At 38.8% G+C, this 25,476-nt stretch overlaps 2 protein-coding genes across 2 annotated transcripts in view; both read left to right on the top strand.

The window, feature by feature from the left end:
- RB195_012417 (uncharacterized protein) overlaps positions 1–17,650 on the top strand; it is a gene marked incomplete at both ends in the record, with an annotated part of 60,417 nt that extends 42,767 nt beyond the window's left edge. Inside the window, 2 exons of the mRNA XM_064194260.1 lie at positions 4,241–4,335; positions 17,465–17,650. Coding sequence (XP_064051842.1) covers positions 4,241–4,335; positions 17,465–17,650 — 281 coding nt within the window. The remainder of the gene's footprint in view (positions 1–4,240; positions 4,336–17,464) is intronic.
- RB195_012416 (uncharacterized protein) lies at positions 17,343–17,650 on the top strand (the record flags this gene model as incomplete). The annotated part of the gene is made up of 2 exons (XM_064194259.1): positions 17,343–17,400; positions 17,454–17,650. 2 exons carry the CDS (start codon positions 17,343–17,345, stop codon positions 17,648–17,650), a joined length of 255 nt encoding a protein of 84 aa, XP_064051843.1.
- Positions 17,651–25,476: the final 7,826 nt, after the last annotated feature.

Below are 25,476 nucleotides of genomic sequence, written 5' to 3'. Positions count from 1 at the left end.
TTTGGAACTGTGCTGGTTTTACCTTTTAATTCAATGGTCAGGTCCATTTTTAAGGCGATTTTCGAATAATCCCCGTTATATTTTTTCTCTTACTGGTTACATTTTTTTTTCGTGCAGCCTAAGAGTCGATTGATGCTTTAGGGTGATTATTTGAGGTTCGCGGTGGTTCGAATTACAGGTCATCGAATGAGTCTTGAATATTCGAATGCTGAGATTCTAAAAATACAGTATTTAATGTTAAATTTTTGTGATGACTTCGTAGTAAGGAATCCTATCGGTTAGGTTGTTTAGGAGCGAGTTTATAATTTTTTTTTTCGTCATAAACAGAAAAATGAAGAAACTCTAAAAACTCTGGATTGCTTCCGTCCTTTCCTTTTCAGCGCATAATTGACTTTCGTATATGTAGTTCCTATTCGGGCACTTTAGTGCTTTTTTTTTATTAAAGAAGACGGAAGAATCCTAAAATTTGGCTAGCCACACTTAAAATTTCATTTTTTCTTCTTTCACGCAGGATTCCTCCACGCATTCCTCATCTGGATTCCTCATCCGCTTATTATTTCTCTGAGAACATGTTTGGACATTCTTTGAAAATACCGTATCCACTGAATATCCTTTGAAAATTCTTCGAAGAGGCTCCAGTGCTGCTGTTTTTCTGAGCTGACGATCATTTTCTGCAAATTATCCCCTCTTATTTGTGATGAACATATGATCCATCCATTATCCCGGCTTCGATAATCGATCATAATGCATCACCGGTGTTTTCCGGATGAGAGCTATCATGTTGGCAGTCCTCTCGTCGATGGTGCAAATTTTCTGGAACGGTGACAAGAGTAACCAGCCTAGGAAGTAGAAAATTCTAGAAAAATCTAGAATTATCCAAAATTTACGCTTGTTTGACGATGGAAAGCAAGGATTAGTTTAAACCTTGGAAGGGAAAATTGATTTTTTTTTCGTCGACAATTTTTCGTCGACAATTTTTCGTCGACAATTTTTCGTCGACAATTTTTCGTCGATACCTCATAATACGATAGATTAGAGAGTACTTGTTTGAGTTAGAATTTGATCTCCAGGGCTAAAAAGTGTGAAGTGAAAAAAAGTAAAAAAAAAGTAAGTGAAGCTGTCCACTTTTTTGGAAATTTTCCTGAGATTATACTAACCTTACGTGAGAGGTCTTCGCATACATGGGACCTTAAGCTTTTTGGATTTATGTAAGTTCGTGTATTTATGTATTACTTACTCGATTATGTAATAAGTAGCCAAACAGTCGAATTATGACGAAAAATTTTAAAACACTCCATCCTTGATTTTTCTAAGACCACGTTACTGCACAATAATAACGGTCTGGATGCTGATATTTGAAAAAAAAAGCGTAAAAGGATAATGGGTGGATTTCCTGGCGTTAATCAATTCGCCTGGGATTCGCCATCGCGTTCACTTTTCCAATCCAGAATCGTTTATGGTTTACGAACACGTGTCCAGCCCATTAAATCACTAGCGAAGCTAGCCGATGTATCAAATCAGTGCTTTTCTCCACCCAGACCGCTCTGCTACTAGATCCCGCAAGAATGGAAGGCTCAATTGGCTCTGGATAGGTTTCGAGCCATCCAGGCGATCGTCCCCACTCTCAGTGGGACCTCTTATCAACTGCACTTCCGGATGATGCTATGAGTAAACTTTTTTATTCATGGTGTTTTTTTCTTAATTACTGTTGTTTTTCTTAATTTTTTGAAGCAGCTGAGAAGAGATTAATTTTTACAATGAATGGGACCTATGTATATCTTGGTGGTGTATTTAGCTAACATGTCCGTTATATAGCTGAAGTTTGACTGCTTTTGTGGTCTCTCCACGAAATGCGGAAAAAGTATTGATAGGTTACGGTAGGAGGAGAAATTAATTATTAGGAAAAATTAGGAAAAATCAGATGATAACAAGCACAGCGTGTTGCACCTTGAGCTCTACGTGCATTTGATGCAAATGCAACGCTTACCGTCTAGTGTTGTTCTTAGTATGATCGTACAGCAGAAGAAATCTTCTGCGAACCAACTTAAAACTGTATAATGACGGGGTTGTCCGGATTTTCCTAGCTATTTTCTATTGATAAGGAAATTGGCTATCGTCTCCTCGGCATTTCTCAGGACTACCTAAAATTATTTATTTCGACCGAAGACCTTTTTAGCCGAAAAAAGCCTGAGCAGTTTTTATCCTGAGCAGTATGAATAAGTCCATGTTGTTAAAAAAAAAACAAGAAAGATTTGCTTTTCATCTTCCTTCGGTCTTTTTACTTCTTTCCTCGCCTCTCTACCTCTGGTCTTTTTTTTCCTTTCCTTTCTGATCCTCTAGACGTACATATCAAAGAGATTGCAAAGGATCATGCTCTTTTTCTAGAGAGATTTACGGTACCTCAAAATGCAGTACTCCAATGGGCAACTACAGTACTTTTTATCTACGATTTTTTATTTTATTTCTTTTTTTATTTTGGTGGCATGAATTTAGAACGAATTCTGCTCCTCATTATCTAGCTCACCTTTTCACCTAAGAGATCCGATGAACCCTCAGCGTTGAAACGTGCTTAAGTACCTAAAGGCATCACCCTACGAATCTGAGATGGTGCAGATTTCAGGTGAAATATTCTTATAAGGGATAGTAGATTATAGAGAGGAACTGATTCATCCATTTCTTCCTAATTGCCGTAAAAAAAGGTTCAGAAGATGCGGCGCGTGCACAAAGCTGGCGCGCTCCAATCGAACTCGTTGTGGAAAATAGCGCGCCGGAACACTCGAAGCCGTGTCTTCCGGGCGGTTTTTTACGGGAGTTAGGAAGAAATAGACGGAATCACCTCCCTCTCCATTATCTACGATCCCGTATACGAATACTCCACCTGAAATCCGTACCACCTCAGATTCGTGGGGTGATGCTTTTATTGATCTCCGAACCATGACTAATCAGCAATATCCGAACTCGTAACCGAATTTCTGTACACCTAGGTGCCGCAGTTTCTTGCGAATGTTATGCGCATCCGCGGTCTGTTTACACTTTTTTCTTTCACCGCTCAGCGCTTAGCGATCTTTGACGCTATATACAGACTTGTTTAAACGTGTTTGCAGCGTTCTCTATGACAACAGTTGTGCAAAAACCCGTAGGGATTCTGTGACTTCATCAAGAAAACCCTCCTAAGCACGTCATCCTTGACGCATTTATGGCTTCCTGCTTTTTTTTCCCAGTATAGAGCTTCTCTTTTAAAGTTGATGATGACATAAGCGGTCGAGAATAATAAGCTGAAAGAAATCTCAAACAATTTTTTAAATATGATCTTTTGCTAATTCTTTTACCCTTCTCTTTTCCTTTCGGAATTTCTTTTCTTCTTTTTTTTTCTTTTCCTTCTTTTTTTTCATGTATATTACGCTCAAGAGGAAACGCACCTCCCTTGTACTTTATTTTTTTTTCAATTCACTGCTAATATTCTTTCTGGATTTATTGCCTTCGTCATAGAATCGTTTATCAATTTTTTTAGTCTCTGGATCTTAAAGTTATTTATTTTATTTGTAGTGTAAAAGTTGTGCGTAAAATATATTAAAAGAAACTTTTTATATTACAGAATTATAATATTATAGGATATTTTTTATTGATTCATAAAAGTTCTGTGGTTCAAATAAACCGAATAGAATAAAATGATGAAGTAGATCAAGGAGATTGAGATTAATTGTCCCGAACTCACTAACATCCTTTTCGATGTATTCGCTCACAATTATCCAATATCTCAAATTTCCAAATTTCCTGCTATGTTCGTTGTTTGCACAATAATCCCACAATGGCCTATGTAATAGTGGTACACACGAATACGAATAAGTGGGATCTATCGTATTAAATTTCTGGATGCGGTTTCGGTTTCAGGAAACCACGACACTATTTCAGGGTTACGCTACGAGCATGTGCTAATTAAATCCGGTCCGTAAACTTCTTCGTTCATGTGAACGGGTGCTCTCTCCGCTGTGGAACTTGTGAATTATCCGAGAATCGAGTTCTGTCTACTGTCTGGATTAGAGCCACTTTTTTCCCGAATTTCTATCGACCGTTAACTCTCTATCGATGTTTAAAATGACGTTTTTCACATAATTTCATATTTTTCGTGGCTTTTTTTCCCCGGCATATTACTGACTTCAAAACTTCACATATACGTTACCGTAACTGAGACGCGTACCGTAATCGCATAATGTACTACCGTATATTACATACATTACAGATGTTAACGGTGTGTGGCCACGTGTTCTGGAATCAAAACTGACGCGTAACCATCAAAACGAAGCCCCACAGTGGTCATCTGCAAAGATGCGCGCTGTGAGTTTGAGAGGAGTTTTTTTTTTTTGTTTTTTTTGTTTATTTTTTTTTCGTGCACGTCACGTTGTTTACAAGGTGGTCACAGTCGAATTGGTCATTCGGCTGGTAATTCAATGTAAATAGAATTCAAGGTAATTTGGTAAGTTTTCCCCGTCATTTGTCTTCCAATAAGAAAAATTGTCATCTCAACATTTTTAAATAATCTTTTCTTTTGTTTTTTTTCCCCAGGAATTGGAATTTTTGTTAGACAGATAGATGTGTTGAATAGAAGCATGAAATTAAATTAACGGGTAAGTTTTATCCACGCTTTTTCCCTTTTTGGTTCTTTTTGTTTTATTTAGTAGTTGTTTTGCTATGTAGTTGTTGTTGTTGTTTTTTCGTTGAACGCTTCTATGTTATTATTTACTTTGGGTTATTTGTTGACTTACTGGAAATCGCAGGCGTTCATTCGGTCATTCTGGACTTTCTCTACATCTTCTTTATCCGCAAAGTCATTTCCTTATCCTAGACTTCGACACTGTTTTCCTTGCTTGGATTTTTAATTGCAAATGATTATTGCACGAAAATTTCCAATCAGGAAAATCTTTGGTTGTGCTCCAAACAAAAAAAATTGTCCTTAAGTTTGGATCCTGCAAATTATTGACTAAACCTAAGCGGAAAGGTTCAAAATACAACTGCAATAATTGCTCACGAAGGAATAAGGAAGGCAAATGGGGAATGCAAAACTTGCATCGGCCGGGAATCGAACCCGGGCCGCCCGCGTGGCAGGCGAGCATTCTACCACTGAACCACCGATGCGACGGGTTCTGTAAGTCTTCTCTATCAGAAAGGCTTTCGTGGACTTTTACAACAATACCTTCATGCTCACAATATCATTCATGACTTTTTCTTTTTCTTTTCTAAAATCTCATCCCTATGTCCCCATTTTCTCTCTGTTTTAACACATCTGTTCACAATAAAGGACTTAATATCATTTAAAGGCTAGCTATAGCTTATTATTTCAAAAATAATCCATATAATTTATGGAAATTTTGTGCCCGATAATTCGCTTAGACTAGCTGCTGCTCACGAATCTAAATTAGTTACTTGGACGGGCAGCAAATTGTTGGTGTTTGAAGCGTCAGATGCGGGGAACAGCTAGATTTTCCTCCTGTCCTCACCTTTTTCTGAACGTTCCACTGCTGTAACACATTGACTAACAAGCTTTTTTCATTCCTGTATGGAAATAAAATTATCTACTCATTTTTTGATTTTGATTTGAAAAAAATAAGGCTCTACCTCATTATTTTTTCAGTCGAGCTATCCAATTTTCAGAGGAATTATTCTTTTTCTTTTCAAGAGTGCTTAACGTAGTAAAGAAATCCTTGAAGAGAGAAAATTGTATTCTGTTTTTCCACATTCTGAATGCGGATTGATCTAATAGTTTTCCGCGGGCGGATCCGACTTACTGTGTGGAAAATGTATGTTTACCCGTGAAATCTGTGCCTTAAATCTATGGATCCAACCATTATTCTTCCGGTTTTTCCCCATCACCGACTCCGCCATCGGCCTCGTATCTCATTCGGCTCTGTCGGCCATCTCTTAGAGCAGTGCTTAAAAGTTGCAATTTCAGGATTTTTCTCCTCGTTTTTTTCTTCCTCGGTTTGCTCCTCGGTTGCTTTACTCGATGACGACAACTGGTAATTCTTCTTTTAAAGTAAACATACGCCTTCTATGCTGTGAATGGGTGACTCCCTAGTTTCGAATTCACCTCATGTTCGCCATGGAAATTGTGGCTTCTCGGCCGAAATTACTACATTTCCTAGAAAAAATTCTTGAAAAGTGATATATATATATATGATATTTATTGATTATTCTGTGATTGCGGACATCTTTCTATGTGATCTTTTGCCTCCTCGGAGCAGTCATTAGTGCATTCTTTCTCCGTTCTCAGTCTTCCTCGCCGATTCGCCGGGAAGTGCTGAGTTGTTTGGGATTTCGACTATCTACAGTATTGATATTATAAACTATCAGATAACATCCATAAGATTTTTCTTCGGACACTCAGGTTTTAATTTTTAAGGATTCGCTTTACAGTATTTTATGGATAACCGAATCCCTTGAGTTTCTGTCATTTTCCAATGGTCAAATTTTAATTTTTTAAAATTTCGAATCACTCTAAAATGATTGATTTATTCTTGAATTTTACCTTCTTTGTTGTCCTATATTTACTCATACATTTTAGTAAATAAAGTTAACAAGTTAATAAATAATGAAGTTAATAAAATAAGTTAAATAAGGTTAGTTACTACTAGTTCCGAATGCATATTTTGACTCGACCGGATTGATTTTCAGGATTCGTAAGAGGGTATACGATGAAGTGCCCAATTTTATATTCTTGAGCTAGTCGACAGGTCGGATAATTCAATTTCCATATACTTCGAAGTAAAAAGTGCTAAGCGTAGCTCCATTTACCAGATTTTTTGAATATTCGCCACTTCGGATGACCGATTGATCCTTGAAACTGAACTTTTCAAATAGTCGATGTTTCAAATCCCGTAAAAATATTTTTTTTTGTGGAAGAAGAGGGCACATCTTGAGTTACAGTAATCGAGTGCACAGTATGTACATACTGCAGCTGGCATTGTAGATTTCGAGAGGAGATGATCCAGAGAAAATCAGGAAGCGCTCCGATAATCTATTAAACTCTGGGATAACTTCCAACCGGTAAAGCACCTTTAGAGAATTTTCCATCTCCTTTTTCTTCAAAATGTTCCATCTGGTTTTCTTTTTTCCTTTGTACTCTTAACGGATGCGATTCATCTGTCGAAATTGGAATTGAGCTGAACTTTCCAGAATTTTCCGAAGCACTTATTTCTTTGAATGTTTGTCCCAGGCTGTCCTGGACCACTCCTCTTCCTTTCTTTTCTTTTCTTTCTTCCTCTCCTTTTGTAAAATCATTCAAAATTTCATGCATTTCATTCTTTTTAGCACATTTTTAAGGCAAATCTATTTGATTTCTCTAACATTTCTATTTGTTTATCTGAATTATTGATTGTTTCCGTGAAAAGTTCATTTCTACACTAAAAACTAACTAAATGTTTGAAAATTTCCCCCGAGAAACAGTCCCAATGCTTTTCCTTCAGCATTTTATTTCTGACGCGAGCGCACATCTTCCAGAATTGCGGAGATTCTTTTTGAGCGTATGTTCTGACGTAAGCCGATGAGAAATTTTACTTAGAGAATACTTTTTATTAGCTATTTCTTGACAACGTCAGGATGCATAGGAATGTAGCAGTTCGTGAAAAACTGACATAATAATAAATCTCCACGTTTCTTCTCATAAATTACATTTTCAATGCTATATCCATCATTGATGACGGTTTTGAATTTCTCCGAAGTTTTCCTGAAATCCTCAACTAGAAATTTTCCTCTTGCACTTATCAAATTCACCTCCGAATTTTCCCTCATCAATGTAATTGTGCGAAAATTTGTGTTTGTCTTTTTTTCTTTATCTTTTTTTGTCTTTTTACGAACGTTTTTTTTTTCTAAAAAGTAAAACTCGAATTAGGTGATGAGTAAAAATTAGAAAGCACTACATATTTCTTCCAGATGTGCGTATTTTTAACCGCGATAATGTTCACCTATGTATTTCTGCATTACTCAAGAATTTCGCAAGAAATTTCTCTAATTTTTCCGGAAGAATTCAGCGACGATTAGGGGGATTCGTATGGATGGTTGAGCTTTCTGGAGTACTATGCGTGTATGACAAGATTACTATGTACGTCTACTCATTTCAGCGATGTATTCATCATCATTTTTTTTTTTAGGAAAAGAGGTCTAGAAGCCTCTTTCACATCGTTTACTCTATTAATGTAGCTGTTTTCTTTTGATTCCGCTTTCAGGAAGAGCCGTTTTTATACGAAAACGTTGTGATTAAGTCAATTGTGGATATTTTCCACCTTTCGATTACATTTTACAATGTTTTTCAACAGTTTCCTGGAGTTACCAGCGATTCGACATTAAAATTTTTGAGGATTCGTCTGTTTGTCCATAGCTACGTGTGTTTGCAGCAAACGAGGATCCCAAACAAATCCGATATAGGTTTACCTCCACCTCCGGCGGTTGTTGCCGCTGGGCGTAACCGAAGGATCATGATGATGTTTTCGTTTTAGGCTCTATAGAACGTTGTCGGGTTTTGCAGAAGGTTCTCGAAAATAATCCTGGAACATTCCTTAAAACTTAAGATTAGTCTATCGTGTCATTGTCAAGCGATTAAGAAGTGGTCCGGAAAAGTTTTGCGGGTGCGGTTATTCCTCGACAGAACCAAAGCGGCAATGATTTAATTAACCCATTGAACATGGAAACAATATCGTCCGTTCGTTTTTTCTCGTTTTTTTCCTTCCGGATGCGATGTCCCGTTCCTTGTTCTGGATGAAAGCTTGGCAACAGCAGCAGCAGCGCTCTCTCCACTCTGAAAACCAACCAACAGATTCAGTCATGCGTGTGCCAGTCGGCGCTCTTTCCGCTCTCGGAGCCTTGTCCGAGTGTTGGCCTCATTCGACTCGCACTAGCACACCATTTTTTCTCACTCATCGACCTCATTAGTGTTTTGTTACGAAGAATTTAATGCTAAAATTTAATACATGGATTCTCAGAGTGTTCCGCACGCTTGGAATGTTGTCATTGTGGATCGCATAAAATGTTTTTGGGTTTGTTTAACGACGTCATTTCATGTAGCTGGTTGCTATGGATCAAAAGTTAAAAGTTCTTTCAACCGGATCCAGATTAGCATCCGTTAGGTTCTGTTCCTCTTCCTCACCTTCATCCCTTGACATGTCTTCCGCTTTTCAGAATTTCCCCAGAAAAACTTGGAGGAGTTGGGGCGCCTTTTCTCCTATTTTTTATCCATATTCTATCCGGAAGAACCATTTGAATTAAATATGAGGGTACGTGCACTTGTAGTTACATACATAGTTGTTTGCCTCGGCTTCAACGACGCTCAAAGCTTGGTGACTGCCTGGATTACATCTTTTTTCCTGTGGAAAATTTCCCATGCACCTTGAAAACACAGGAGTGCTTACTCCGGTTAGAAATATTTCTCTTCATTTCTCGTTTCAAAAGAAGAGAATTTTTCTTAATGGCTGTATTGCAATTCGGAATTTTTTCGTACCCGATTCCCTTGGATACCATTGTTGGTAGGCACGCATAGATGTGAGGAATATTTCTCAAATCTGGGACACTATAGAAAAAAGTTCACATCGCGGATAGGTCCTTATCCACACGCAACACTGCTTCCTATTGATTACCTAGGTAAAATGGACTCTACTGCAATCCACACACACGCACACGCATATATTTTTTTTCTCTGAAATTTTCCACGATTGCGGTGTGACGATGGCGTCGACGTCAGCGCCAACGGATACGGCGACTACCCGCTGCCGCTTCCGCTTCGACGCACTTAACGGTGGTGGCAGCAGGAAAAAAACGAGGATAAGGCGGATCTTTGACTCTAGGCACATAGTGTGTACATATACTTTCTGTAGATTTAGTGCAGATTTTTCCGGAATACTTTGCCCCAGAATAAATTTATAAAGACTTCATGTGTTATTCATAATTATATTCTAGAATAAAGTGCACGCGCAGCTACAAGAACCGTGAAGAATTATGTCAGGCCTAGAGCCTCAGCCTCATTCTATTACATCCTGCTCTATCCCTCTTTCTATGCCTCTTTCGCTTCGTTTTCCATTCCTGAAGATATTTTTATCGTTTCAGTAATACTGTATCAGCTTGCTATAATCTATATTTTAAATGGTGTAATGATTTAAAATTCCCTTACGGTATCTATTGTTAGAATTTTGTTGAGTATGGTGAAAAGGTATGTTGGCATGTATGAAGTCATGAAAAATGAGCGTGAAAAGGACAACTGACACAAGCAGATGCGGTTCGTTCGTTCGCGGTGAGAAACGCGGTGGTGAAATATGCAAAAGAGTCGTCGACGTTTCGAAGAATTTATGTGAATTTCTCATGCAAAAGTAGGAGGGGAAGAGGGAGTCGGATGAGTGAGGGTGAAGAAATGCCGTCCGTGACTCCTCGTAGACTCCTAGTCTTCCGTAGACGCCGAATTTGCACTTACGCTTTCGCAAATTTTTTCTTTCGCAAATGCATTCCTGGAATTTTCCGCAGTTCTTACGCTAAGTTATGCCTTTTCTGGCGTAGTTTAGAGCTTACACTTAGTTTAAATCCAGACTTGCTATTTGAAAAGTAATCTTTTTTATCTCATTTTTTTCTTTACAAAAAATTAATATATGAAATATCTGTGGCCGCTAGGGGTTAATGTCGCAAATCCAGAAGTTTCATCCAGAAGATCGCGTACTTTAGCGCATTTTCCATTCAGAAGATGGTGAAATTTTGAACTCTTGAAAAAGTCAGAAAATTATTTTTATCGCTTTAAGAAATTTTCTATAGTGTCTTTGGTGTGTTATCGTTGTGTTTTTGTTCTTTTTTCGTGGATTTGCTACTTTATCTCCATGGAACCAACAAGAGCCGTTTTAGAAACGTTTTACATGCACTCGATGCGGGTTTTTCATCCGGGTTTTTTTTCTCCAAATCGTCGTTTCGGGGATTCTTGACGTGCTGCTATTAGTAACGAGTTGATTGCAACGACTTTGTGCACGTCCCCGTCCCGTCCGCAATCATGAAACGACTCGTGCATGGACTCGTCGCAAACTTGATGGCTATGCTAAAACTCCCCGATGAGCTATAACGGTGGTTTCCTTTGGGTTTTTTTTGCGTAGCTGTTTCAAGTGTCCGCAATTACACATCACGTCAACTTCAGTTCTTATCCACTTGTTCATTCATTCACATAACAGCAGCAATCTCGAGACTTTTCTCAGTTACCAAGTGAACATATGATTCCCGTTAGTTAAAAAGCTTCGGATACCGTAATTCAGCTTCAGGGTGTGTTTTCATCGAGTGCACCGCTTGGATAAATTGAATTTTAGAAAACCCTTACATAAAATTATGTGTGCAAGAGGACAATTGTCGACGGGAAAAAAACGGTTATGGATAGGAGATGAGCAATGAAAAGCCGATAGATAGTAGTCGATGTTTCTCGATTCTAATTTCCGGTTTCTGGAATTTGTTTTCTTTTTCATGAGAATTTTTCGACATATCCCTCTGCAGTTTCTGTTATGTCATTTCAAAATTCTCAGCGAACAATCGAAAATACTTCCAAAAAATCCCATTTTCGTGTCGAAGACCATAGAAAAACCGTCTCGCTCATGAATCTTTTCCTTTAACAGGCTCTAGGCGGTCATTTCTGGATGTGTCCCCGGGAAGAAGTCGAGCAGCTAGGCAAAATAGCAGGATGAGGGGGAAAAAAACGCTAAAAGACGATAATATGTGCTTGTGTGGTCGGTGCTGCTGATATTGACTGCAGAGACTCGAGGGGCTCGATATAATTCACTCTGCCCCGCGTTCCCCCCCGTAAATTGGACCCCGTCCTCCGTGCCCGACGGCATCGTCGCGCCGCCGCCGCCGCTGCTGCTGCTCTCGCTTCGCTTCGCCCGTCCGTGCGACGTCCGTCCGCTCCGTCAGCAGCATGTAGCAGATGTAGAGCCGGCCTGCTCGGCGCTCCGATCCCGCACATTCGTTCGTGTTTTTTTTCCTCGTCCGGAAAATGGGCGGCGAAATTCTGATTTATGGATCAGGCTGTTTTTGGATAAGTACACATTATAAATAAGCTGTGAAGTGCAGGCACAGGAACTTCGAAGGATTGAGGACTACGGTGGTGTGGTTCTTAGTTCTTTTATTGTGCATAATGTAATCCTCTGGATAACGTTTGTCATCCAGAGCATCAAGAAAACATTAGTTAGCGGATTTTTTAGTTTCAACAATATTTTTCTGGTAAAAGAATAAAACTAAACTCATTTCTTTTTTAGAATTTTTCCACCCTTGGCAGCTTATTGCTTTCGGTGTCGTTTAGCTCGTATTTCTCGACGTTTGAATGCAGTTTCATTCCAAAAAAAAAATATTTGTAAACAACCATAATCTGGCTTTTTAGGCTCTAATTAAATATCAATATTAGAGTGAGATGATGAGTTTTTGTTCGTCATTTCATAGGCGGCCTTTAATATTGATATTTGTTCGTTCTTATTAGATTTGTTTGTTTTCTTTATTTACATATGCGTTTCTATGCTGTAAAAATTGAATAGAAGTCATTTTTTTCTATTTATACACACAAAATTATTTTTTCTTCCAGAAAAAACTAATCTGTAGACCTGCTTTGATACCGTCAGCGACGATGGATTTGTACCGTAACCATGCTCACTTTCTTATCGCACTCGAAAACATTTACATTTTATTCCAAAGCGGTTTCTAAGCATTCTAATTTATGAAATTTATAAAATTTTAATTGCTATGAATTTTGATGTTTCTCGTGCATTCCATGTGAAAATTCGGAAAATGATATATTTATGGAGAAAAATAGTTCATCTTTTTTTTCCGTTGATCTTCGATATTCCTTTTTTACTACTACTACTCTTCTCTTATAGCGAGGAGGTTAAAAATGTTTTTATTTTAAAATTGAGCAAAAATTGGCAGAAAAAAATCTTTGAAAAGATTCTTAGGTTTTTTCTCGGAAAGCTTCCTTTTTTTTCAGCTTGCTTCTTAGCTTCAGGACAAAAAAAAAAGGCGGGAGAGGTGTACTTAGCTTAGCAACAAAGCATTTTACGTTGGATTGTGGCCAACTAACCTTTTTACGTACGGTACCAATTTATTTCCCGTAATCACGTAGTTTTTTTTTGTTTTTATAGCTATGGAAATCCAATCAAATATTGTACAGCGGTAGATCAAATCAGTTTAAAAATCTCGGATAAATTGAATAATAAACTGTTTGAAGTGTCATCTACTCAAAAAATGTTGCTCTTTTCTTCTCCTCTTTGCATTATTACATTATATTATATGTCTAAAAAATATTACAAATTTAAATAAATAAGTAAATACGTCAAAAATTAATAGTATAATAAATACGTCAAAAATGTTTTTTTTGTGTTTAAAGCCTCACAAACAACAAACCTTAAGCTCCTTAAGTTTGTGGAAAATGTGGTAAAAATTCCCGTGAAAAATGCTTTCTTTGCGGGAATTTTTACCACATTTGTTTCTCTCGGATTTGTTTCTCTGGAACCGTTATTTTTCTCTCTCGGTGTGTGGAGCCAGTTTCCACCATTAACCATATCATCGCCGCAATTTTTCATCTCATTGAGTTTGAGGTAGCATTATTGATGCTGGCTGCGCAGTAACTTCATTAGCTTAATGGTAATGTAAATGCTTGTGATGCATGCATCTGTCCCCGTCTGGATGTTTGAGAAATGCCTGAGGGAGAGGTCTTTGAGTATTATTGATTTTTCAACAACAGCACATGCGGCTGCGGCTAAGAGCAGGAACAGAAATATTCAGAAATATTCATTTTTTCCCCTCGGAGGAATGCGAATCCAATCTGTTTTGCCAAGGTTTCCTTTTTCATTCGACAACATATCCAGAGTATCCAGTGATGTTTCTTTGAGAGAAAAAACGACGGTAGTCGATCTCGGTCCCGTAGTGAACGCACACGTTACGGTGCTCAGAAAATCGTGCAAGTTTGTGGATGTAGGGACGACGGGGAAACTACATCAAGGGAGTGACTGCTTCAGGAATCGCTCTAAACGTTCTGTTTATTTGTCGTCGTCGCTGAACGCCCTGTTTTTACTCCAGCTCTGTGGATGTAATCCATGATGTTTATGAAGATGTAACTTGTCTCCAATGAATCCGTCTCTTCAGCCGTAAATATTCGACGATGTCTTCCTCGAGTTGCAATAATCTCATCGAATAAATGAGCCATTCACGGATGTGATCCATGTTGTTTATTTGTTGTTTGTTTATATTGTTTATGGTTCATGTCGATAAACGCGGGACGTGGAATTCCTGGATTTCTTTAGTTGAACCCAAAACTTCAAAGCTTTCCAAATGTTATGTGCTTTCTCACGGGTCACATTTGATCTCACATCCATGAAAAATTTTCCTCTCTAATTATGAGGCGTGTAGAGATTGTAATTGTTTTTCGATGCAGAGGTCTCGTCGTTTACGCATCCAGAACAAATTCCTCTCTTCCTGCCTTCTTATTACGGAATGTGGATTGTAAAATCCTGATAATCAGGAAAATCGCTGCGTCTGCTGATCGCGCGATGATTGGTGGACGAATATTCACTGTCGGGTAGCGGAAATCGTCATTTTCATCGTCATCGAAGTGCATCCGGCTGACGTCAACGGTTTTATATGGAAGTTTGGTGATGCAAGGATTTTTCGGAGTCGCTTATCTCCTCGCTCGCCGTCGTTCTCGATGTCGCTCGATGGGAAAAAAACGACTGCGATAGCGATTCGAAAGAATAAATTGTCATAGAAAATTCTGAAAATGGAACTGCACCTATTTTCAAGATTTCTCTCCTCATTTTTTTTTGTAAACAAGGATCTCCAAGATTTCCTCATTCGATTAAGTTTGAGTGACTATGTCTGGTTTCTAGGAAATTTCTGGGATATGTGATGGACGTCAGCGACACTCACTCGGCTGCAACTCGTCCACAATCCAGAAGAAAACAGAACCTCCTTTTCTGCATATCTATGCATATTTTTTAACTCTCATCGAATTTGTTACCTGCAGATTCTGTTTGTTAAAGATGACTGATAACGAGGCAACTCGTCCACGGGCAGTCTGTATCTACCGTATGACACTGTTGGTATTCTCGTTTCTCGCTGGGACCATGTTAAAAAATGGCAATGGAGCTCTGATTAATTACTTTCTTTGGTGCACGGAAAGAGTCATAGCGCTGATTTCAACAATGAATCTGTTCCCCTGCCTTCGAATTTAAAAAAAAAAATTTCAAATTTTACACAAATTATCTTATCCAATCTGAATTATTGCCATAGGAGATGACTTGACCGCGTTATATTCTCATCCAGAATGTTTTCACTAGAATTTCCGTATTTTCTTAGGTCTAGAGGGAGTAACGTAAGAATCAATATGGATCAAATATTGGAGCAGTTACGTTTCTCTCGTATTTTCTTCCAGGAGGGTTTCCAGCTGCGGTATGGAACTTCAGTCATGACCTTTAAGAAAACATAAGAGGTCTAATGCCGATCTCAGCCTCTAAGGACGATTCCGAAGAGTTTTGTTCCCCCCGGATCAACGACGACAACGGATTCCTGGATACGTGGGCAGCTTTTAGGCGAAGCTCATTAGGTGGAATAGGCGAAGGACGGAACGACTCGGTGTTCATCATCAGCACCAGCACTAATTTTTGGCAACGACTCAAAAGTAATTCGTTCGTGTTCGCGTCGGCCACCCATCATTGTTTTAAGCGATTCCGCGCGCGCGCATGTGCGCTCGTCGAAAAGTCGTAAAGAGCACTTGTTGACTGCTGCTCCGAGCGGCCGTATTCCTTGTAATGAGTTAGTTTCGTCGTTCCCATCAGTTAACCACCATTATCCTGACCCTTAGAGTTATAGCCGCCTTGAGTGGATCTTGTAAGAATTCTTCTCTCTCCTTTTTTCCCCCGTGTTCCCCATCGAATTCCCATTTTTTTCCACGTAGTCGAAAATTAGATTTTGGTGCTTTCTTCGACTTTCCACTAACCGCTAACCGCTGGAGCAACTTTTCTTCTTCGTTCCAACGAAATTTCTTCGATCCGCTACCGTACGCTCACTTCGTTGGTTGCCTTCGTTGCATAGTTGAACACTTTCGAAATTTTATTTAAATTCTTGAGAAATTTCATGAAATTCTTCGGCCAGAGCAGTCGGGAAACGATCAATACACAATGAATGCTTTTCTCATCAATCCAGAACGTGCGGATAGGGGAAAAAACGCCTATCGGTTAACTTGTGTGCTAAAGTCGAATTTCTGATAGATGTGCGTAGCCCTGCGGCTTTCTCCGCATAGTTCTGCACTCTTCAATACGCGTTCAGGGAAAAAACGCACTGAACACTGATTTTTTCCATTCTTCTGATGAATACACACCTATGGATTTTTCCAGAATATGCTATTATCCGCTTGCGTAACGGTGACGTAATGTCAAATCATAATATCAGTGTACTTTGACATTATTTATGTTTATTTTATTTTTTTAAAAAGAATACGTCTCTCCGGCAGCAATTTTCCTGGATTCGAAGAGAAGTGCACTGGTTCTGCGAAACGAATTTCGCTAAAGAAATTCGAAAGGAAACGAATGGAAGCGAATGGAAATTTTTACTGAGAAGCGGAAGTGTTATGTAGAAATTCAGCCGATGTCTGTTTTGTGCTACTCTCAAAACGTTCTGGAATTATTTGAGAATTATTAGATCCTGTCCTCTACGTTAAAAACTGGAGAATGTTCAAAAATTTGTAATAATTAAATTTTTACGAGTAATTTTTTTTATATCTAAGTTTGAGGTCTAGGTATTATCCGCAACCATTCTAGGAAGTTGAAAGAGATTTGACGTGAGCCTGAGACTCCTATAGCTCTACACAACCTATAGGAAGCAAAAAAATAGATCCTTGGCTATTCCTGAAAGACCTTACCAGCCTATATTGATTATTGATGATCTATGAAAAATCGCTCGTTTTCCTAAAGTTTTCTCTGCTCTCGCTGCACTGAAGTGAGAAATTATGATGAGTATCCGAGTAAAAAAAGAGCCGCTCTAAGTGAAAGATTTTGTCAGGGCGGGAAATAAGGATGAATTCAAACATTCTTTCTATGGTTACCTCCCGAACTACCTTCATTTGAAACTCATTTTCTGGATCTAAGAATAAGCGGTTGAGGTTTCGACTTCCTGCTGCTTTGTAACGCATTCTGAATCTCGCGTTGAAAACATTGAGATCCAGATAATTATGGAACGTGGGATTCGACTTTTGATTGCTTACGTCTCCTCGGGGTTTTGTTCTGTAAGCATATGAGCTCATACATACGCGCACACACACACACACGTTGACGTCACGATTTGCAACATTTGTCAAAAGAATGGAGAAAATTGCAGTTCCGCCAATTTTGTGGATTGTTCAATCATGGATCGGAGGAGGTTGGACTGCCTGCCTGCTTGGACTGGACTGCATACGTAACACGACATTATAGTCGCATTGAAGTGCAACAATGCGGCAAAGCGCGACAAAAATTGGTGCGAGGAGGAGAAGAAGGAGGAGGAGGAGAGGGATGAAGAGGAGGAGGAGGACGGGGAGGAGGAAGAGGAGAAAGAAGAGGAGGAGAACGATGAAAGAATAACTTTTCGCTTCTCATATGGAAATGCAATGTCGTATTCAATTTGTTTTTAGTATCCATGATATCTGAGCAGTAGAGGCAGAAAGTGTCACTCGGCTAATCCTATTCCACATCACCTCGTCATCAGTTCGCTGCGGCGGCCTCAGATTCACCTCCATCCTCCATCCTCCTCACCTACATCACATATTTCTCGAGTATGAACTCAAAAAACTGCTCACCTAAGATCGGATTCAGATTCCGAGCGCTTCGTTGACATTTTTTTCCCCAGCAATTTTCACCTCTCCCCTTATCTGAAACGCTTCCAGTTCCGTTAACCGACTGGAATTATTACGTGATCTCCACATACGAATCCCATTAGAGAACTATTTTCCCAATCCAGAAATCTCTATATACATCTAAGCTATCCATAGAGGTTCATTCATTCCGTAAACGTGCACGTTTCCCCACATGTGAAGATATTACTAGGCTCCATCCATCGATTCTGGAAGAAAATTACTGCAAAATAGTTGTTGTTGTTGGTGGTGTGTCGACGTACGTTGATGTGGTACGTACGTAGTAAGCTGGGCATTGTTTTCGTTGTTGCCCAGCTAATGTGATGTGAGTGAAAAATCTCCTTTTTCTCCTCATTCCTCATCATCTTCCTCCTCGTTCTCCGTTCCGTTCTACTCTGTTCTCCATTCTGCCGGCCGGCGGCTCCTTGAAAATAATGTTTTTAAGCCGTTGAAAAACAACGACTCTAATTGCACATGTGCTGATGTTGGGACGAAAAGATGGAAGACGCCACCACCACCACCGCCACGTTCAAAATTGCATCAGATGACGTCGTTGCACGTCCTTTCCACGTCGAAAATATTGAGAGAATGCAAAATTTTCCATTTAATGACATTTTGTGTCTCTCTCACACAAATTGCATCGTCAAAAATGTCTAGATTGGTTGAGACTCTGAATTTGAAATTTTGAACTTTTTTAACTCTTAGTTTAGTTATTCTTGGACATGGGAACTTCTACACACCTAATTGACTGCGCATAACCATAATAAGTTATTTTCCGGCTTTTCTTCTCCTCAAAATCACGCCGAATATTTTTTTCATGCACCTACAGTGTTTGTTTGTTCATCGATGGCCGAGTTTTCCGGCGGCGGCGGCGGTCACTCGTACTTTTTGCCTGAAAGGATCAGCTGTCGTGCGTTGCTGACGCACGAAACATTTGTAAGGCTATAAAATGAGGAACTATTTAACACTAAACAGAACTGGAAAAAATATCCATCTGCAAGCTGTGTTGTTTGAGAGAAAATGCAAGAGCAGGAACACGACGCCACGTCGCTTGCATGCGTTTTTTTTTTCTCCTTTCGGTTCTACCACAGGCAATGGATGGTTTGTGTACGACTTTTTCTTTGCGGATTTTATGCCTTTGCAAAGATCTTGCCCCGTCTTCCCAACTATATTGGGTAAAAATGAATATTTCTTTGAAAGAGGCTCGCGATTCTCCGTTTTCTTCTAAATTTTCCTCGTGGTTTACTTAAATTTTTGTCTTTTTTTTTCCTGTGCTGTTAAATTACTAACTAGTTCCTGTGGAAGTGCATAATGCTCCTTGCCAAGGTTCTCCTCGACGGTCCATCTTATCCTGACCAATTTTTGATTGACCGTAGTCTATTTGAAAGTCTGATCGGGGAAAAAAGGGAATTTAGGAAGTCAACTGACCCTTAAGGTAAAGTAATTGTTCTCGGGAAGTAGTCTGTTTACCTCTTTCCGTGTGTCTCTCCACCTCAGTTCTACTCCATTGAGTTTGATGAGCATCGATTCACGTGCTCCTCTTCAACGGCTAATGAGCGCACAGCTCTAACGAATGAGAGTGAGAATGAGCTGAGAGGGAGAGGAAGAGGTTGAGGGAGAGAGAGTCGCTCGTATTTGCTAAGATGATTCCTTCATTTCCCCTTTTGTGCCGATTCTGCAGATTGGGAGCACGAAAATAAACTCGCCTCAGGCTCATCATAGCTGCTAACCATCCATTTTATTAGTTTTTCTTGTATGTAAGGGTTATGGACGGGCGTACATACATACATACGTCTACATTTATCGTCGATAGCACCATCGATTCTTCGGATTTAGTCTTCTGTTTCTGGAAGATTCCAAGAATCTCCCTCCTCAAGTTCAGCTCCAGTTCTTACGGCTTATAGCTTGTTGAGCTCCGGGAAATTCTGCCCCAGGCCTTCCACCTCCTCCTTCACTGATCTGCCTCGTTTTCGAACAATTTCCATGAGATCCGCATGAGTTACAATTTATTCGTGAGCGGCGTCTATGTAGTTTGAAAATGATGCTCATGTCTTCGCTGAGTGAGAAAAAATGTGCCCTTTCCTACTTTATACTCGCTCCCTCATCGCTTCCATAGCTGCCTCCTTCTTTTTCCCCCTTCCAACTAATTCGAATACCGTTTGAGGAGAGCGCGGCTGCGTTAACTGCGCCATTTCGATCTCCCAGGATTTTACTTATGTACTTGCTGCTATGCGAGGATTGGACTTCGATTACTGGGACCTTGTGAAGAGAAAAAAAATATAGGGACAAAAATCCATCAACAGTTCCTTGTCCGGAATCTCATGTTCTATTTGAACTTTCTTGGAAGAACTCTGATTTCTATAATGGACATAAATGTGGGATTTACGTGCCTAAAGGAAGGGATTGAGAGGAGACTCAAGGGAACGGAAGACATTTTTCTATCTATTTCAGGAATTTAGAGAAAGTTCCAAATAAAAATCCAAGAGCTAGGACATACTGTTTTTATAAATGCATTGTGTCTGTCCTTTTTAGAAAAAGATGTAAAATTTTCAGAAAATGTGAGAATATATTTTGTAACTTTCCTGGGATAATATGAAAATTAAATAAACTGGACTACTTAGTTTCAATTTCTGGATTCTTTATTCGACTAAATAAACTTAATTTGACTACTCCTAGGCTAAGCTTCAAATTAACGTCGTAAACCGTAAACGTAAACACAAACAACGCACCTAGGCACACAATCCTGGACACCTGATCTTTAATTCTAAAAGATTCCAGAAGATTCTGAGAGAAATCTGAATTTTTTCGAGCTTTATGTCCGTTGAGAGTGTTGTTTAAGCGAAAAAGCTTCCGATATTTCAGTAGAAACCTACCTATTGTCATCTCTTTCAAGAATCCCATAAATTGGTGGCGATAATTTCCGGATACCTTGAAATTTTATGGATTCAACACGCACGAAAGCAGCATTTCATGCAATGCTTTACTCTTTAGTTTAACTTTCACACGCGTGCATCTACGCTTCGCTTCGTTTCTTTTTCTTTAAATTTCTAGGATTCAATTTCGTGAGCGAAGAAGAAAAAACAGATACATTCTATAACTTTTCTACATAAATGCTGTACAGATTGTGATTGATGATTGTGTGTGTATGATCCGGATATATTGGATTTGCCCCACTATTTATTTCCTCTCGTCTGCCTGCTTTTTTCTTCTCCAGAAATGATAATGGATTCCGCATGTGCTGCTGGCAGCGCTTCCAAAACATGCAGACGCTTCAAGTGCAGTTCAAATCCCGAATTCCCGTATGATTTTGATTATTTTTCTAGCGAGCGAGCAAAAAAAAAAGAAAGAAACCCCAAATCCAATACTATTTGGCTGTATGCCCGAATGTGGAAAGTTCTTTATGATTGTGGTGGTGGTGTCCTTGAGATATCGCATTACGTACGGTGAATATCGCCTTCCGTTCCAGAATAAGTGAAAGAGAATGAGCGAGAGCAGCAGCAGCGACGGCGGCGGGAACGTGAGCAAAAATCCCTTCGGGCCATGTTCGCCATTTCCGAAGCGAAGTTCGGTGATTACATTTTTCCCATGCTATGTGCTCAGAAAAAAAAATCCAGTCCTCTTCTGCTCGTTAGAAACATGCTTTTTCCGAGTCTCCAATGTCCATTACGGATTTATTCCTCGATTTCCCTCTTGTTTTCTTATCGAAAAGCGATAATAGTTATGGTTGTTTTTCATATCTCTGCAGGATTCGATTTTTTCACTGAATAAGAGGGATTTATTTTCAAAAAAAAAAAAACCAACGACGCTGGCAAATATTTTTCACATCATTCTCAGTAATTATTTCCATTCTTTTCGTTCTTCTCGTCTAATTTCTTTCTGAATTTCTGGATGAGAAACTCTGGCTATGCGCTGCCTGCTCTGGACACAACGTCAGCAAATCGCTGTCCGATCTCACATTACTCGTCGCACTCATCACCATCCACGAAATTCGAGCAACCTTCCCTTTCCGCTTTTTTTTTTGCTACCAGCACCCTGTTAGAGAGGAGAGAAATCTAACACAACATTTTCCCGTCTAATGTGTTCACGGAAACGTTTCAGTTCCATTGAAAATCCTAAACATTCGTTAATTCACACATTTTTCCCACTTTTTTTTCTAGCATAGCGCATTTTTTTTTCACATAGCGCTTAGAGTTCCGCGACTTCTAAGACAGTTTATTTTCTGGATTTTTTTTCGCCGAAATTTCTCGTGAGTTACTTGTAGTGCTGAGCAGTTCCAACGCGTCACAGTGTTCGTTGTTTTCTTCCGGACGTTTTCCATCTGATGAAGTCATTCCGTCCTTTAAATTAACCCGTTGAAAATTTGCACTGTCGCACTTTTTACCCTCCTGAAAAATATCCACTATCAACGAGCTGTGAATAGTTGTTGTTAAGGAGAAATTCATTTCCAAAGACACGAAATAGTTCATATTTTATTTTTGAAAGCAGGAATAGCATTGTTACAATAAAGAATTAGGGAAATCGTTGTTGATTGTGAGTTCTACCGTAACCGCTACGGAGAAAATTTCGGGTTTAATCAAGCTGATTGATTGGCTGCTCAAGAAAAATATTAAGGAATTTTGGAAAACCGTGAAAAGCAGGTCAAATAACGACAATGATTTTCGACTAGAGGAAAAGAGGAAAACGTAAAAATACAGAAATATCCTTAACATCAATATTTTGTCCTTAGTGTCTTTAAGGCTGTAATAATTTATTCATTTCAGTGATACATACTTTGCGGTGTTTTTCTTTCCGAATGAATATTTCTAGCCATTGTGGATGTTTTTTTTTCGGAATTTCCCACAAAATAACCTCTTCTGTCCGGTTTTTTCGAAATTCTCCACAAAAGACCTCTTCTGCCCTTGTTTTCCCTGAGGGATCCTAAAGATTTTATGTAATAAGCAGAAAACTTAGCGCCCAATCTTCTTCTGAGCTATAAAACCTCCTAAATTCTCAGAAATACATCGTTTTCCAGGGTTTTGCATTGCTGATCTTCAAAAGACAAGTGAAACTTTTCTGTCGATGATGTTGAAAAAATGTGTTGTGTAGAAATTTCTGGAAGTACATAGAATGGGCCAAGATAAATATAATTTTACATATTTCATTGCTTTACACATTCTACTTTCATGTAACATTTTTTGACGCTTGATCCATCGCATTCCAAGGATTTTCCCTCCTTAATTCGAAGTCTCTATGGGGTTCACTGCAAAATTCAGGCTGCAATGTCCTAATTACCATTAATCGTCAGAAAATTACACGATAAATAGCACTAATTTCAGTTAATTAAATTAAATTATTTTAGTTAATTCTAATTTTAGTCCCTAATGTTTTATGCGATAAGCACAATTCTCAACTGATCGGATGTTTTCGTCGAGCAGCAGAATTTTTTCAGATTTCACATCACTGAAAATACATGGAATCGTGAGCAAAAAAAAGGAAACGTCCATATTTTTCCAGAGCCAACGGAAAATTTTCCCGAGAGCAGCCACAGCCGCAATGAACGTTCGCTGACTCACATTGTACTCTTCGGGAATGTTCTTCCTCTGTTGAAGGGTGGTAATCAACGAAGAGAAACCTCAATTCTAGTCACTGCAAGAAACGATTCGTTCACAGCGCTTTTTTTCCTCATTCCCCTCTCTCCCTCTCTCTCTCGTTAAAATTCATGTCATTGCCTAGCTACTGAAAAGTGCAAAATTTTTCCGTAATCGAAATAATGTTCACAACGTTTCATTTTGTAGTGATAATTTTTTTCCACAATGGAAACGTAAAGTTAGTCGCAGAATCCTCCAACACAAATACAAATGGAAAAGAGGTTTTTAAAAAATTAGGAAAGAGGTTAGGAAAGGTCCATTTCCTGTATCAGGTCAAATCCAGATCCACCAAGATGGATTGTAGTTTATTTCAATGGAAAAACTCACAAATCCTCCTCAGCCGTACCAATGCGTACTTTTCACTTGAAATTTTCATCAAAAAGGCGATTTTTCTTCTGGTTTCGATGTTGTTCACGTATTTTTGTTGTGCTGAACGATTCCGAACACTATATACTTAATATCTGCGGAAAAATCCGGCGAAAAAAGTTCCTAACATTCTTAACCTTGACGTCGTGTCTCCAAAAATTTTCCTGAAAAAAAAATTCCGTTGAGCAATTATAGCTAATACATGATTAGTGCACATGTAGATCAAATAACATCTCTTTTCTTTTAGTTTCTAACTTTTTTCTAGAAATATTTCTCTTGTGCTTCGTCGAATCTCTTGCGATTCAGAACTCCAGCGGAAAGTTTGGGAATAATGGATTTTTCTTACTGAAAATAAGAATGTTCCGCATAATTCCTTGGGTTTTTGAGATTTTGACGTCATTTCGCATGCAAATCATTATAAAATCTCTTTTAAAAGAAGTATATATTAATTTTCTATAGCTTCTTTAACCAGGATAATCACAGCCTGAGTCTCACTTTGGGATTTTCCCAAGAAAAATAGTTGGAAATAAGCTATATCTTGATAGGATAATATTGGTAGGGGTCCCATGTTTTATATCCGCGATTTTTTGATATTTAAATTTATATTCAAATTAAAATTTATTTATTTATATAATTTAGGACTTCAGGATTTTGCCGCCGCTGTTTTGTAGATTTACATCAGGATAATTTTTATTTTTTCCTCAAAAAGCGTAGCCATTGCTTCATTTTTTTTCCTTTATAGCACTCCTACCCGATAGGAAAAATTTAAGGTTTTTCCAGTTAGAATCAACTATTCACATGAGGAGTGACGTGCGTCCGTCATACGTGCGATATGTTTCCGATGATATCGCATATTCTAGGAGAGGATATTGATTTGTGTGCACATCTATGGATACCTGGACATCTTGTCTTCCTTATTAAAATGATGTCAGTGTTTAGTGCATGAATCTAATTCTCTTATTATCTCAACGAAGCATACGTAAATGTTTGTGTGACGCTATGGGTTGCTTGCAACCCGTTAACATCCCCCGGCGATCCTTGCGCTATCGATTCTGTGAATACTCAAATTATTCGCTCTAATCCGATCGATTCTGAGTAAGAGCTGCTTCTGAAACCGGGGAAATTTCTACTCGTTAAGAATTTTTCTTCGATTGGTCGGCTCAGTTTCCACTCTTTTTTCGTTTTGGTTAGATTTGATGACGTTTGATATTAAGTGTGTATTTGCCTCCTATTCGAGGAAACTCTCCGCGCTCCTCAACGATTCGCTGCGTAATCAGCTCTGAGCAGTTTCAGAGTACACTTGAGCATTGATTCTTCCCATCCTAGGCGAAATCCTATGCTGTTCCTGTGTCTCGTCTTTTTTTTCCTAATTCAAAAAAAAAGAGCCAGACTTTGCCAGGAATCTCCTTTTTTCATTTATTTTATGGCTAGAAAAAATCCTCGCATGCAGTGGAGAAAATGCAAGTCTCTAATTGAATGTAAATATATACTATCAACTGGAAAATCCTGAAATTTCCCGTGATGGTTCGCTTTTCCTTTTAATGCTACTAAAAAATATATAGTATCAACTGGAAAATCCAGAAATCTGCCGCCCTGATAATTCTTTATCCCTTT

This window comes from Necator americanus, chromosome III, assembly GCF_031761385.1.
Source record: "Necator americanus strain Aroian chromosome III, whole genome shotgun sequence".
NCBI lineage: Eukaryota > Metazoa > Nematoda > Chromadorea > Rhabditida > Ancylostomatidae > Necator > Necator americanus.
Note: the sequence above shows the minus strand (reverse complement) of the source record. Positions and strands in the feature narration are given on the sequence as shown.